The sequence below is a fragment of the Sceloporus occidentalis genome, unplaced genomic scaffold (genome assembly GCF_023333645.1).
Source record: "Sceloporus occidentalis isolate IW3139 unplaced genomic scaffold, rSceOcc1.0.p SCAF_2, whole genome shotgun sequence".
NCBI lineage: Eukaryota > Metazoa > Chordata > Lepidosauria > Squamata > Phrynosomatidae > Sceloporus > Sceloporus occidentalis.
The window spans coordinates 222,895,021-222,911,314 of NW_028316982.1; the positions used below are offsets into that span (position 1 = coordinate 222,895,021).

Consider the following 16,294-nt stretch of genomic DNA (forward strand, 5'->3'; position numbering starts at 1 on the left):
ATGGTAGTCTATAAAACTGTATGTTTTAAAAAGTAATAAGAATATATTTCTACGGAATCACTATGGGTTTCTAAATCCCATATTTAGACTTGGGTCCCATGTCAAAGATCTCATTATGTAAATGCAAAATTCCAAAATCCCAAAAAATATCCAAAATCTGAAACACTTCTGGTCCCAAGCATTTTAGATAATGTATACTCAACCTGTATTTGCAGAATCTTGCTTTAGTGTGTTGGAACTATGGACATATGCAAACATATCTCACTATTTGATAGGAATTAAGGTCAATATTTTATTTTAGAATGTTTAGCATTGTTCCTGCTCTTTCTCTGTGATGTCATTGCATAAATCTCACCAAACCTACATACTCCCTAATGTGTTATTGCTATAGCATTAGTTTTAATTTTGAAAGCATGTTGTAAATTTCATCCGACCTATTTATTCAAGACATAGTTATATTAATATTAGTTGTATGACAGATGCCATAAGAGAAATCTGTGTAATCTGCTATAATCCTAGTGCTGAGTTTTGACCTACTGGTCCTGGCAAAAATAAAACATTCTGCAGTTCATGTGTGCTGCAGATTAGGTTGTCTGCTTTGAATTATGGTGGACAACGTTATCAATATTTAGTGTTGGATATGAAATCTGGACAGTAGTTTTTGAGGACTCTGGCATTTTTATAGGAAGGTCCTGATGATGTAGGTCAATGTATTGTTTGTGGGGTTTGCCACTCTTTCAATAAGCCTAGCAAAGGTTAAATATTAATGAAACATTTATTTTAATAATGGCAAAAATGCAAAAATTGTTTTCTAAGGATTTACATAAGCCATAGCATTTCAATTTTCTTTCCATGCAGACTGAAGAGATAAAACATAAGGTTAATCACTGATTTTTTTTCTCAGTTGGTGCTCTGCATCAGAGAGAACCAGTCTCTTAGTTCACAAAATCCGCAGAATATATAGCCATTTCAGTTATATACAGTACCACTCTTCCTTTAGCAAACTTGATTCATTCTTGTAAAACTGAATTTCCCTAATGACTTGGGTTATTGACACAAATGAGGACTGATATAATGTCTGAGCATGAGTCTGAAAAGTGAGATTTTTTGTTTTATTTGTTAGCTGCCCCTGAGTCAACCTTGACTCATGGTGACCCTTTGAAAGACCTGTCCAAGATCCTCTGTGCTCGACTGCTCTGCTCAGGATCTGCAGGCTCAGGCCCATGGCCTCTGACTAAGTCCAACCATCTGGTATATGGTCTTCCTCTCTTTCTACTGCCTTCTACCTTTCCTAGCACTGTTATCTTGTCTAATGATTCATGCCTTCTCATAATGACCTCCTCAATTTAGTCATCCTGGCTTCCAGGGAGTTTGGGCTTCATCTGTTCTAGAACCCTTTTGTTTGCCTTCTTGGCTGTCCACAGTATTCTCAGCACTCTTCTCCAGCACCACATCTCAAATGAATGTATTTTCTTTCCATCTGCTTTCTTCTGTGTCCAGCTCTCACATGGACAGTGTATGGGATAAAGCTCAATTATAAAATACAGTGGACCTTCAGTATCCACTAGAGGTTGGTTCCATGACCCCCTGTGGATACCAAAATCTGTGGATGGTCAAGTTCCATTATATACAATAGTGTGGTAATATGCCTGTCCCTTAAATAAAATGGCAAAATTACGGTTTGCTTTTTGGAATTTTTAAAGACTATTTTCAAGCCATGGATGATTGATTTTGTGAATATGGCGGGCCTGGTGTATTGCTGTTATTCCCTAAATTAGTATTTCCTAAATAAGCAAACATTTATTTAAACAGTTACATAAAGTAAGTGTGAAATGCTATACTGATCTGTTTGTAACATGTTTTAGTAATTAGGTTTGCATTGCTGTTTAGGAAATATGGGAAGAAGTGACAAAACTTCATCTGGATATAAATCAGTCCACCTTGGATATGGGTCTCTCAATTAGAGGAACTTTCTATAGTACCTGTCAAGATAAATTAACCTTAATTCCATGATTCCACGTATGCTTGAGCCATCTCAGATGTATTTGTTCTTCTGCACCAACATATTTCATCTGAACCTCTCCCGATGTCTTTGCTGTCATCTGTCAGCCCCCTTCCCTTTTTCCTAACATGTGTGACACTTATATTCTAGGTAGTTTAATAGGGCTAAAATATAATACTTTCCAGCATGAATGTTAAAATGGCAACGTCCTGCTCAATCTTGAAACACACAAACCTAGTACCTAAAAGTTCTGTATTCATAGGTTATTTTTCCCACACCCATCCATTTATGTTGCAAAAATCAATACACATTTCTGTTCATCTTCCAGTGCTTTGTTCCTATTTAAGTTGTAGCTTAACACTGCAAACTGACTTTGTGTACATGATGTGGGTGGGGCCGTTTAATAAAGGAAGAGAGGCAATGGGCTCTTTCTTTACACATCCGAGGGATTGTTATAAAGAACAAAGTTAGGGAAGTGTTCTTGGTCAAAATGCTTGTGTGCATCTATATATATTTTACACAGAAAGTCAGAAAGAGTTTTTAGGGTCTGAGATTGAATTTAAGTTCTTTTATCAGTTTGCCATCAAGCATGTAGGAATAGTTTGTATATTTTAATTTGATCCCACCTTCTCAAAGTCTTTGCATTAAGGCTTTGAGATTTTTTTTTAAGTTCATTACTTTTAAACTATTTCAAAATATTTGTGTTTAAGTATTGTCTGCAGTCCTTTGCCTCACATTGTAGTGTTGACCAGGCAACTTGAAGGCACACATGCACACACAGTATTAAAAGAAATTAAAAAATTAACTATATAGAACACTATAAAAAGCTCTTTCATTACAAGTAGTTCCCAAAAGCTTTCAAAATAATTAAAAGAGTTGTCATCTGCAGACATAAGGACACCACAAAGGGAACCAGGAAGGGAGTTCCAGAGCCTGGGACCATCACCAAGCCCTCTTTTGGATTCCCACCAGAAATGCAGATCAAGGTGATACAAGAAAGAGAGGAGCCTCTCCTAAAGACTCAGTGCCTGGCTCTTATGGGAAAATACTGTCCTTCAGCTACTCTACTGGATAACCTATTCGGCTCACTACTGAATAACCAATTCAGTCAAACATAGACCAGTTTACAGAGAAATGGAAACCTATTCTGGATGACACTGTAAAATATTGTGCTAAATTTAAAAGGACTGGGTTCTATTTCACAAAATGCTTACATTTAAAAAAAAATAGACAATGGGAAAACAAGAAGGATGGAAGAATCATGGCCAGCAAGATATGAAAGAGGGTCTTTAATTGTACAGTATTTAAAAATTTATAATAAAACCAGCCCTTTATTGACAAAGCAGATTAGAACACAATGGTTAGGTCAACTGAATGCCAATCCTAACATGAGATTTTAAAGGCAAACACACACAAATTGCTCTTTCAAAAACTGTATAGAATGCACCTTAACTTTATATTTTTTCTAAATATTCATTGGTAAAAACAGTACCACGTGAACACTTGATGAAAAACACATAATCAGTCCACATACATCAGGGCTGTGCTACAAATATAACAGCATTGATCAAGTATGGGACATCTGTTAAGTACATTGAAGATTGCCATACAGTGAAATTTATTAACATAATCTGATTCAAATGGTGCCCTCAAAAGATTTCAAAGGGATCAGTAACAATGAACACATTGTCTTAATACTTTCTTCAGTAATCCACAGACTAAGCAGGTAGAAAGTCCAGCAGTCACTGTTTTTTTTCCCTGTGTTAAAAAACTTGCCAAGAAAGCCCAAGCCCCAAGATTGCCATAAGTCGGAAACAACTTGAAGGTATATAGCAACAAAAAACAAATGTCCTGTTCTAGGCTGCATTTTGTCAATGAAAATGACAGAGACTCAAAATAATCTATCCATCACAAGCATCAAGGTGCTTATAACAGGAAGATATCCATACCAATGAAATACGGGGCATTTACATACGCAACTGATAGAGGTCCATGTGATATGCCTCCAGACCAGTGTGAACCTGAGACATTTATCTAATGCGGCTGCATCTCTTTATCTAAGGGCTAATAATGTGTGGAAGTTCCAACAAGTGGCCAGTGTTCATGATATTTGCAGAGAAAGTTTTAAAACTCATTTCAGTTTGACCTATGCTCAGTACAAGTCATAATGAGCTTCTGTATTAGAATATTCAGTATTCTTCTTCTGTATGATAAACTGGGAAGAATATTCCAGTTTAGAGTGTCCAAACAAAATCATGGCAAGCAAACATTTCATTCCATGTTTGCCAAAAAGGCTATCTGGTAGCATAGACCTCTCCCGAGAAGTCAAGATGACTGAGACTGCCATATTTTGGACATACAGCAATAGCAAGTACATTGCTATACTGCTTATCAGTGCACTTAATTAAGTGCAGTCCCTAAGCGATTTACAATCTGTAGGCTAATTGCCCCCAACAAGGCTGAGTACTTATTTTAGCAAGGAAGGATGCAAGGCTGAGTGGATCATGGAGCCCTGCCTGGGATTGAACCCACAACCTTGTGGTGTGAATGATGGCAGTACCAGCATTTAATCAGTGCCACCAGGGCTGCTTCTCGCAAAGACATGAGTTACTAGAAAATATACAGTGGACCCTTGTTATACGCTGGGGTTTGGTTCCAAGATCCCCCGTGTATAACAAAATCCGTGTATGCTCAAGTCCCATTACATATAATGACATAGCAAAATGGTGTCCCTTATAAAAAATGGAAAATCAAGGTAAATTTATACTTTTTTGGAACATTTTCAAACCGTGTATGCTTAAATCCGTGTATAAAAAATCCGTGTATAAGAAGGGCCGACTGTAATGCTTGGTTAGGTAGAAGGCAGTAAGAAAAGAGGAACATCACATCTCAGACAGATAGACTCAATTAAAGAAGCCACAGCCCTATATTAGCAAGACCAGAACAGGGAGGTTGATGATAGGGTGACTTGGGTTGCCATAAGTCAGTCAACCAAAATAATCTGAAAAAACTCCCTTGTGAGAAAAGAGTATGATGATTGGGATGATTATAATGATTGGGATGTTTAGTTTAGGGGGGGGAAGCAAGTAAGAGGGTGGAGGTGTATAAAATTGTTTACAGAAAGTAGACAGCTGTTTCTTTCTCTCATAACACTAGAACATAGGATCATTCAATGAAGCAGAATGGTGGCAATTTCAGGATGAATCAAAGGAAGCTGTTCTTCATATGACACATAATTTCACTAGCACACAATGTTATTACAATGGACATCAAATTGAATGTATTTAAAACATAATTACACAAATTATCAATGGCTTCTAGGCATGATGGTTACCATATATACTCAACTGTAAACTGACCCCATGTATAAATCGAGGGCAGGTCTTGGGGCCAAAATTATGGATTTAGATGTCTGTGAATAAATTGAGGATAAAATCTAGGAGCATGTAACAAAGGATGTAAAGGATGAAGCAAGGAAAACAATGCCAAAGAATTAAAAAAATCCCAGGAGTCATAATTGTTTGTGCTGGCTGGATGAGAGAGTATGGGGTCAATGCTTCTAAGGCAGATTACACTCTTGCTTTTGACCATGGGAATGCTTCCTTTTTTATATACAAGAGTTAAAGTACTGTACTTATATTGACTCATGGATAAGCCGACTGAAGTTTCTTGGGTCATTTATTTGATTAAAATTTCTACTTATATATGACTATTTACAGTACATATTACTTTGTGACACTGCTTCTAAATACTAGTTGCTGGAGTACAGAAGTGGACAGTGCTATTGTACTCATGGTATTTGTGTAGGTGTCCCATAGGCATGTGATTGACAAGAGAATGCTGGGCTATGTAGGCTATTGGATTAATCCAGTTAATGTTTGTATACTACAAGTACATAGTTCAATTTTACAGGTCAATCTAATTACTAAAAAAATCCAACAGCAGCATTTTTGTCTTTAATTAAAAAGACAGGCAATCTTCCACATGTTGTCGTCTTCACTTTACTATTTACTGAACAAGAAGCACTATGCTAATGTCCAAAGCAAAACAATTAAAGTATTTGTCTGTTAAGGGTTTCTTCCTTCATTTCATCCAAATGAACACTAAATTCTACCTTACTTTTAGCTAAGATCCAGAGTTAATATATCCATAAGCCACTTTAAAATATGCAGTTTCCCATTCCTCATGGAAAAGTTCTAATCATTAATAGAAGAAAAGACAAATCCTTGCTTTTAAAATATGAAACCTATCACCTAACTTTCATTATGTAATATAATGGCAAAATCAAGGTTTGCTTCTTGGAATTTATACATTTTTAAAATATATTCAAGCCGTGGATGCTTGAATCCAGGGATAAAAAAATCCGTGGATATGGAGGGATGGATGTACAGCATTTTCTCTTATCGTTTATTCATGCACGTGGAAAAATTGAGAGTCATCACAAAGGAACCCAAACTAAGCTTCTAGATATTGGCCACTACATTATGTTCTGCTGTAATATTTTACACATGGTTTTCTGTTACGTGTTGCCTAAATTAAGCAGTTTCAATACACAGAATTATGTGGATTTGTCCAGAGATTTGTAATAGGGCTAGGTGAACTCAGACATGAATGTGAATACAAACAATAGCCAGCAAGTTAAAGCATGAGTTACTAGGACTCCATCTGCACTGCAGAAATGATCTGGTTTGACAGCAATTTCCATGGCTGAGTGCTATGGAATTCTGAGAAATGTACCATATCTACTCGACTATAAGTCTGCCTCATATACAAGTCAAGGGCAGGTTTTGGGGCCAAAATTATGGATTTTGATATTACCTGTGGATAAATCAAGGGTAAAACTTGGGGGCATTTAATGAAGGATGTAAAGGACAAGGCAAAGGAAAACAACACCAAAAAACTTAGAAAATCCCAGCAGACATAACTATTTCATAGAATCATAGAATCATAGAATCTTAGAGTTGGAAGAGACCACTAGGGCCATCCAGTCCAACCCCCTGCCATGCAGGAAATCCAAATCAAAGCATCCCTGACAGATGGCCATCCAGCCTCTGTTTAAAGACCTCCAAGGAAGGAGACTCTATCACCTTCCGAGGAAGTGCATTCCACTGCCGAACAGCCCTTACTGTCAGGAAGTTCCTCCTAATGTTGAGGTGGAATCTCTTTTCCTGTAGCTTGCATCCATTGTTCCGGGTCCTGTTCTCTGGAGCAGCAGAAAACAAGCTTGCTCCCTCCTCAATATGACATCCTTTCAAATATTTATGTGCTCATACTACAGGGTGGATTGATTACAAGGGGGTCAAGCGCTTCCAGGGCAGATTAAACTCTTGCCTTTCACCATATACACACATATATGAGAGTTAAAGTACAGTACACTTACATTGACCCGTGAATAAGTCGACTCAGGTTTTTGGGTCAATTTTTTAACTTACATTTCTAGACTTATACATGAGTATATACAGTAGTTTCTTGTGGCACCAGAGCTCTCTGACAGGAAAGGCTAAATGTCTCACAAAACTACAAATCCCAGAATTCCATAGCATTGGCCCATGGCAATTAAAGTGGTATCAAACCACGTTATCTCTGCAGTGCAGATGCAGCCTAAGAAGGTCTTTGAATTTCTAGGAGGTAGTTTGCAGTTTTCCCTGGGAGTAATCTTCACGCAGTGGGGCTTCCTTCCCAGGATACATGGCTAGGACAGCATTGTACATTTCAATGGTTTCTCTAATAGCACAAACAGATTATTTTAAACTGTTCAAATCTATGCTCTGCGATGTAACTACTTCCCCCCAATCTCCTATGTATTGCATGTAGCAGAGTGACTGCAAGGTATTTAACTCTTAAGGAAGCTGAATGGTAAGAATATCTCTATAGGATATCACTTTCTGCAGGATCCTCAATCCCAGAGGAACAGATATTATAAACAACTGGAGTACTAAAAGTATTAAAAAATAGGTGAACCAATATATAGTGACAGGAAAGGTATAATTTGTCCTGCCATGTTCCCCGCAATAGGAGTTTTTTTCTGTTTATCTGAACTATCAGGGATAGTCAACAGTCCTTTCTCTTAAGTAACTTTGAACATGTGATATTATGATTTATTTACATTAAATTTTGCCTGGTGTTAGACTCTGTGGAGACCTGGGTTCAAATCCCGGCTCAGACGGGGAAACCCATTGAATATGAAGATTTAGTTACATTAAATTTGTAAACTCCTCCAAGTAGAGTATCTTGTGGCTTCAAGGTGGGCTTATAAAATACCCCAAATATCCAAAACTCACACTCACTCAGCCTCAGAGGCACGGCAAAAACCCATCTGAAGAAACTTGCCAAAAAAACCTCATGATACGTAGATTCGCCTTAGGGCCACCAGAAGTTGGAAATGACTTGAAGGCACACAACAACAGCAGCAACAACAAAAACAACAACATGAAATCAGACTCAGTTTTTCATAGGGGAAAGAAGAGGAATAGGAGAAAAGGGGAAACCAGGGCCAAACACACTGCAGAAATAATGCAGTTTCAGACCGCTCTAGCCGCCTGGCTCAATGCTAGGGAAATCCTGGAAACTGTTGTTTTGTGAGACATTTAGCCTTCGCTGTCAGAGAGCTCTGGTGCCACACTAAACTACAATTCCCAGGATTCCCTAGCACTGAGCCAAGGCAGTTAGAGCAGCCTCAAATTGTATTATTCCCGCAGTGTGTTTTGGGACCACCATTTCCTCAATATGGGAAAACAGGGTTTTCTGGCCAAGTTGTTTCAGAGTGAGGTGTTGTTGTTGTTGTTTTTTTGCCATAGCCACCGTCTTGAGGCTGAGAGAGTGTGACTTGACCAGGGTTCACCCAGTATTTGTCTGTGAAGGGATTCTCGTGTCAACATAAAGAGCACTAGAGTCTACTTACCGTATACACTTGACCATAGGTCAACCTTCTAGAATCAGTTTTGGGGCTGAAATTATGGATGTTGATGTATGACCCATGGGTAAGTCGAGGGTAAAACTTAGGGGCATGTAGCAAAGGATGTAAAGGATGAAGCAAAGGAAAAACAATGCCAATGAACTTACCAAATCACAGCAGACACAACTATTTGTACTCATACTAAAGGCTGAATGGAGGAGAGAGTAGAGTGAGTCGGTGCTTCTCGGGCAGATTGTACTCTCGCCTTTCACCAGGGCATGGTTCCTTCTTTTCAATAAGAGTTAAAATACAATACTTACATCGACCTGCGGAGAAGTCAACCTTATTGGGTCAATTTTTTTGACCTCCATTTCTAGACTTATATATGAGTATATACAGTATTCTGATATCAGGAGCATTTGATAAACCCATTTCTGAAGCCACAAGAGACTCCTGTCTACTGGGAGAGGCTTAAAAACATAATGTAAAATAAACAATCTGTCTGAGGCGGGATTTGAACTCGGGTCGTAGTCCTCGAACCCCACAACAGCGGCTCTTAAGTTTCTTATACACAACTACAAGCTGCTGGGAAAAAGGAAAACGAAAAAACCCTGTTGTTGCAGCCACACTGGTGAAATAATCCGGTTTGAAAGTGCTTTAACTGCCCTGGCTGCCTGCTATGGAATTCTGGGAAGGGTAGCTTGTTTGCTGTAGTTGTAGCCATCGCAGTTGAGCTCTGAAGGAGCCACAATAACAAGCTACCAATTCCCAGGATTCCCTAGCAGCAGCAGCAGCAGCTGAGCAGCCAGGGCAGTGGGAGAGGGCTCCCAAACTGGGTTGTTATGATTATTATTCCTGCAGCGGGTTTTTGAACCTATAAGTCCAGGGATTTAGGTTAAAAATAAAATTGACCCCACAAGAAAAAACGACCCTTCCCAGAATTCCATAGCAGGCAGCCAGGGCAACCAAAGCGCTTCCAAACCGGGTTATTTCTCCAATGTGGACGCCCTTAAAGGGAGAGAAAAGCAAGGGGACGAGCGGAGCCTTACTTCTCCGGGGCTCCTTCACCGCTTTCCTCCGCCTCTTTGGAAGGGCTCCGGCTGAAGAGTCGAGAGAAGCCTCCCGGCCAGAAGGAGCCGGTCTTCCTGCGGTGGCTCCCGCCAGACATCCCTGGCTCTGGCTCTAGCAGCCTCCCTCCTTCTTCTGCTTCCTCGGGAGCCGCAAGAAGCGCCCTCCTCCCCGCCTCATAAGTTTCTAGTCCCTGCTGCTGCTGCTGCTGCTGGGCTCCGAGGAAGAAGGAAGGGGAAGCAAGCGCCAGCAGGCACTAGGCTTCCAGCCCCCGCCTCCCGCCAGCAGGGGCCTCTCTCTCCGCCTCGGCCTCGGCCTCGCCTCGCCCCTCTCCCCGCCTCCGCCGCCCAGGAAGTTCGAGTCGGTCGGGTTTATTATTGGGCCCTTCTCCTCGGGAGGCTCCTCCTCCTCCTCAGTGGCTTCCTCGGCCTCAAGGGGAAAGAAAGCGCCTACTACGATTACTGCTACTACTAACGCCTCTTCTCCTGCATCCACACTGCGGAAATAACCCGGTTTGGAAGCGCTTTCAGTCTTTGTCTGGCTCTTTGCTATGGAATTCTGGGAGTTGGAGTTTGTGGGGCCCCACAACAAACTCCAACTCCCAGAATTCCATAGCAAAGAGCCAGACAAAGACTGAAAGCGCTTCCAAACCGGGCTATTTCTCCAGTGTGGACCCAAGTTGAAGCCCTTCGGTTGAAGGGGGCTTTTTGGGGAAGTAAAGGCTTCTGAGGGGGAGGGGAGGCTTTGTACGGTTTGGAAAGGGTTTGTAGATAACATATATATATATATATATATATATATATATATATATATATATATATGCAGTCTGTGAGCCGCCTTGGGTCCCTTCTGGGAGGTTGGTGGCATATATATGCTATGCTATGATATATATATATATATGTATATATATCTGTGTATATAATGCTGCCTTTCTCCCAGAAGAGACCCAAGACGGCTTACAGGTTAAATAATAATAATACTAATAATATTTTTAAAAATTAAACAGTTAAAGGCATCTAAGAACAATATAAAATGACACTAAAATATATAAATGTTAAAAAGCATGACAAATGCTCTCTCTCTCTCTCTCTCTCTCTCTAATTAGTTTGTGCCTTCAAAGGTGTTTCTGACTCAGTGGCGACCCCAGGGAGAACCCAATCGCTTAAGGTCTCACCCCAGTGGGTTTCCATGGCAGAGCAAGGATCCGAACCCTGGTCCTAGTCCAGTGCTCAAAACTACTACACAAGGCTGGTTAGGAACATCTTTGGCTTCCATCCTCTGAGGCTGAGAGTGTGTGACTCGCCCAGTGGGTTTCCATGGCTGAGCCAGGATTCAGACCCAACCACTCGAACCATTGCACCACAATTACCCCATATATATGTGTGTCTGTGTGTATGCGTATATGTGTGTTAGTATACATCGGGGTAATGCTCCATTCAAGCCTATGGGGCTTGAATAAGTGTGAGCCTCTATTTCCGGGGGGTGTGTGTGTGTCCAGAATAGATCCCCAGTGAAAACGGAGGGCCAACTGTGGCCCCATACAGACAGTGCAAAATGAAGCTGCTTCTGGTCACTTTGGAGGTATGCTGTTTAAATGATGCATGTGTCGTAAGAGTCCGAAAGCTGCACCAAAACTGTGCTCCAGTTCTTAGGCCTGGATGATGGCTTTGGCGCAGCTTCTGGACTCTTAGGATGCATGCATCATTTAAACAGCATACCTCCAAAGTGACCCGAAGCAGCTTTATTTTGGACTGTCTGTATGGGGCCATTATGTTTTCCTTGGACTAAAGTGCACAAATTTACATATAACAGGCCTTTCCTGTGGCAGCCCTTGACTGTGGGATTCCTTACCAAAAAAAGTTAGGCTAGCCCCGTGTCATTTAAGCTTCAAGCTGGCAGCCAAAACAGTGCTATTTTGCACGGCATTCAATATTTGAATGTTTTAACTGTTTCAAAATTGAATTCTAAGATGGTTTTTAGACTGCTTTCAGGAGTTTTTATGTTAACATGTTTTTTTAAAAAAATGTTGATCTCTTGTTTCACTTGTTCTTCGTTTATCACCTTTGGCTTGGAGATGATACAGAAATAATGCAGCCTTGATTAATTCAGGGAGTATTAATGGTTTTTATAAATGAAACACTCTGTGAGGAGAGGTCTTAATTTTAAATGGGTGGAAAGGAGGGTAGTGGGTTATAATTATGTCATTAATATGTTTTGAGGTATGGAGGAAGGTATTGTAGGGAGCAGAAGGGGTTGTTATTAGTGTGAAGATGTAGATGTATGATTATTTTGGGTAAGTTTTTGTGTCTATATATGTGTCCAGCCAGACCTGGAAAAGGCTGCTGAAGAGAGGAACAGTGTATTAAAAAAGACCATGCCGGGTGTCAAATACACTCATCCCTCTATATCTACAGATTCTTTATCCACGGATTCAAGCATCAATGGCTTGCAGATATTCAAAAAAAGATATCAAGTCCAAAAAGCCAACCTTGATTTTGCCATTTCATCCATAAGGGACATCATTTTGCTACGCGATTGTATTTAATGGGCCTTGAGCATCCACAAATTTTGGTATCCATGGAGAGTCCTGGAACCAAACCTCAGTGGATACCCAGCGCCCAAAGTATACTAGGTACCAGTACGCCACTGGCTTTAATGCTGATTGTTGGCATTCAAGAGATTTGTCTTGAAAATTTGGAGGGCCGCGATTTAATTCATCTGGAGCGATGATTTTGCAAGAAATGATTATATTCACAGAGAATGGCATGTTTGCCACCATTGCCTCCTAGTGGCACATTTTTATGGATACCTTCAAAAGACATATTTTTAGTTTCTAAGTTGCTTTCCTCAACCTATTTTCCAGATGTCTTGCTCCACAAATTTCAAAATCTGACAGCTGGAGATTGTAAGAATTGTAGACCAGCACATCTGGAAACTGCCAGATTGGGCAAAACTTTCCTAATGCATGGGTTCTACCAAGCTGTTCAATTCAGTTCGGTCACTGATTTCTATTTCTCTAACTCCCCCCCCCCCCCCCATGCTGTTCGTTCATCTTTCAAAGGGACTGGATTTTCTGTTTATATTGAAAAAGGCAAATAAGGAATGATGTATTTACTCCAGTCAGAGGATGGTGATTGAGTGCAGCACTGACAAATGGCTATCAAAACCAGTTGGTGAATCAAAGATGGTAATTTTCCATCAAAAATCTTTTTATAGCCTCAGAACATTCGCAGAACATTTTTCTGTACTGTGAATAACTGTGTTTTCTGCTTCTCCACTCATTGAAAAAGGAGTTTTCAGTTCTGTGTCCACTTATCTGGGAATGAGCCACATCGAACCCAACAGGACTTCCAAGAACATGTACTTCTAAGATTGCTGAAAATTTGCAGAAGTTTTCAAACCATGAAATAAATAGACAAGGGCCACTGTATTATTATTATTATTATTATTATTATTGCAAAAATCTCATCTATCACTATATAAGCATTGGGCACTGTATCTAAAAGAATTAAATAAGGCCCAGATTTTCATACTGTGGGAAGGAGATGCAAAAGTGTTTTGATATCTTAAAATGTTAATAAAGCCATGCTTTGAGAATGCCCAAGAAAGGAGAATCAGCTATGTTTAAATACGGGAACAAACTTCCAAGAAAACAGCCGAAAGCCAGTAGCAAGAGACAAAGTTTCAAGATATATAGCATTCAAGCAAGTCTTACATTTTCAGTCAAGATATGATCCAAAGAAAATTGTAACTAAAGAAAAATTAAATATACAGTGCTATATAAATAATAATAATAATAATAATAATAATAATAATAAATCCATATCCCTAGCCTTTATCGATATTCTGTAGTAATTCAGTCTTCCAACTGTTGAATTTTCCTTATCAGTTGGCATACAATGATCAGCCCAGACAATCTCAGACAATTATGCTTTATGGCTGGGTGCAACTATTATCTGAAGTCTGTGACTTTGTATAGTCTTACCTAAGCCCTCATTTTACATGAAGCATATGTAATTTTAAAATGTGGAAATACATGAAGACATGGAAAATAGTGAAAGATTTTCCATACCTTGACTAAGTCATTAATCAGAATGGAGACTGCAGTTGAGAAATCAGAAGAGGTCTAGGATTTGGAAGGACAGTTATGAAATAACTAGACAAGATGCTGAAGATATATCAATGGATACTAAAGTTAGGGTTGTCCACACCATTATATTTCCTATTTCTTTGTATGGTTGTGAAAGCTGGACAGTCTTGAAAGCTAACAGGAAAAAAATCATTTGAAATGTGGTGGTGAAGAATTCTACAGATACCATGGACTCCTAAAAAGATAAATAAGTAGGTCCTAAAGCAATTGAAGCTTGAATTCTCTCTAGAAACCAAGATGACTAGACTGAGACTGTTGTACTTTGGAGATATCATGAGAAAATGACTCACTAGAAAAGACAATAATGCTTAGTAAAATACAAGGCAGTTTGAAATGACGAAGACTGCATTCCAGATGGATAGACTGACTCAAGGAAGCCATGGTCCTGAGTCTGCAAGACCTGAGCAGGACAATTGAGGACAGGCTGTTTCATAGAGTTGCCCTAAGTCAAAGTCGACTTGACAGCAGTCAATAATAATTTCTGTATGATTTCTTAATATATGGTTAGTTTAACTCTTGTGAATGACTAGCTTACCTCTTAGTAAAAACTTTTTAGTAAAAGTTATTTTACAACACACACATTCTCTTTCTGCATGATCCACCCTTCCCTGGGATGCATTATTTTACTGCAGTAAAGTGAAACCACCAGTTTACCTCTGGTAGTGAACAGTGGTTTGAAAAGCTTTAATTATCACTACAGTTTGTAGTCCAGCTTTTAGTATGCTGTTTCTTCTGCAGTTAAGTAGTGAATTGTCTGTAAAATTTTAATCTACAGAAGGATGGAAAATCAAATATTCACAGACACTTTCATCAGTGATTAAAAATATACTACAGGAATAATGCAGTCTGAGATGGCTTTAACTGTCTTGGCTCAGTGCTAGAGAATTCTGGGAACTGTAGTTTATTGTGGCACTAGAGCTCTTACAGAGAAGGCTAAATGTCTCTCAAAACTATGGTTCCAAGAATTCCCTGACCCAGGGCAGTTAAAGTGGTCTCAAACTGGATTATTTCTGCAATGGTATGAACAAATTTAAGTCTTGTGAAGTGAACACTAGTACAGCCAGCCAGAGAACATTGCTCTACTCAAATTCTCTTAAATCTGCTGGTACATTACTTTAGAAAGGTCACTTCAAGGAAACATAGTGTGCCAGGGGTTTTGCTGCTGGCTGATGAACAAAATAACAGAGCAATTGCATCCCACTCTCACATGTAGAAATGCTTTGTGTACAATCGCCATTTTTGTGGGGGAAGGGGGAAACTGAGCAGCCGTTTTACTCTTCTGACAATAACTTTACACAGCAATAATATATGTTTAGGGTTGCCATAAGTGAGGACCTCCAAACCGGGACAAATGTAGGACAAATGCAGGACAACATTTTCAAATGTAGGACACATTTTTAAAAAATGGAGGACACGCAAAAAAATGGAGGCTTTTTTAGAAATGTGAATATAAATGCATGTTTCTTAGGCATGATCAAAATGGAGGACGTTTTGACATTATTCGTAGACAGATCACGGAAATGTACTTCCTTTTCTGGCCACCCCCCTCTCCCCATTCCAAACAGCACATTTGAGCATTGAACATGGCTTTATTTTAACATTGCCTCTTGCATATTTCAGAGGCTTATTCCACAACCAAACCCTTTGGTCAAGGGACTTTGGTTTTTCTTCATTTTGGCTTGTTTTGTCTGTATTCCTCCCCACTAAATAAAGGAGACATGAAATGGAGTTAATGGGTACAAGTTGTTCAACAAAAAAGTCTTGTGAGACTCTGTAGGCAAGAGGTGCACCATGTTAAGAACTGCATTAAGCACACTTAGGCTGCTGCCACACTGCTTTCACTCTCATCACTCCATCCGATGGAATCCTGGGATTTGTAGTTTGTTGTGGTGCCAAGGCTGGGCTTTGAAATCTCAGGCATAAGAGAGGCAAAAGGCTTGGGCTGCATCTACACTGGAGAAATAATCTGGTTTGAGACCACTTTAACTGTCTTGCCTGAATGCTATGGAATTCTGGGAATGGTGGTTTGTTCCAGCACCACAGCAGAATGGCAGTTAACCCCTGGAAAGCTCTCTGACCAAGGTGACCAATGCCCTCACCCCAAAATGTAGGGCACCCAAGCAAAAAAAATGTAGGACATGGCCAAAAATAAAAGCTAAAAACACCCATGTACTTATAA

At 39.6% G+C, this 16,294-nt stretch overlaps 1 protein-coding gene across 1 annotated transcript in view; it reads right to left on the bottom strand.

The window, feature by feature from the left end:
* Window positions 1–10,142, bottom strand: part of CRYBG3 (crystallin beta-gamma domain containing 3) — a 72,996-nt gene extending 62,854 nt beyond the window's left edge. Inside the window, exon 1 of the mRNA XM_089512265.1 lies at window positions 9,947–10,142. Within this exon, the coding sequence (XP_089368391.1) occupies window positions 9,947–10,065 (119 nt within the window). The 5' untranslated portion in view covers window positions 10,066–10,142. The remainder of the gene's footprint in view (window positions 1–9,946) is intronic.
* Between the last annotated feature and the right edge of the window lie 6,152 nt (window positions 10,143–16,294).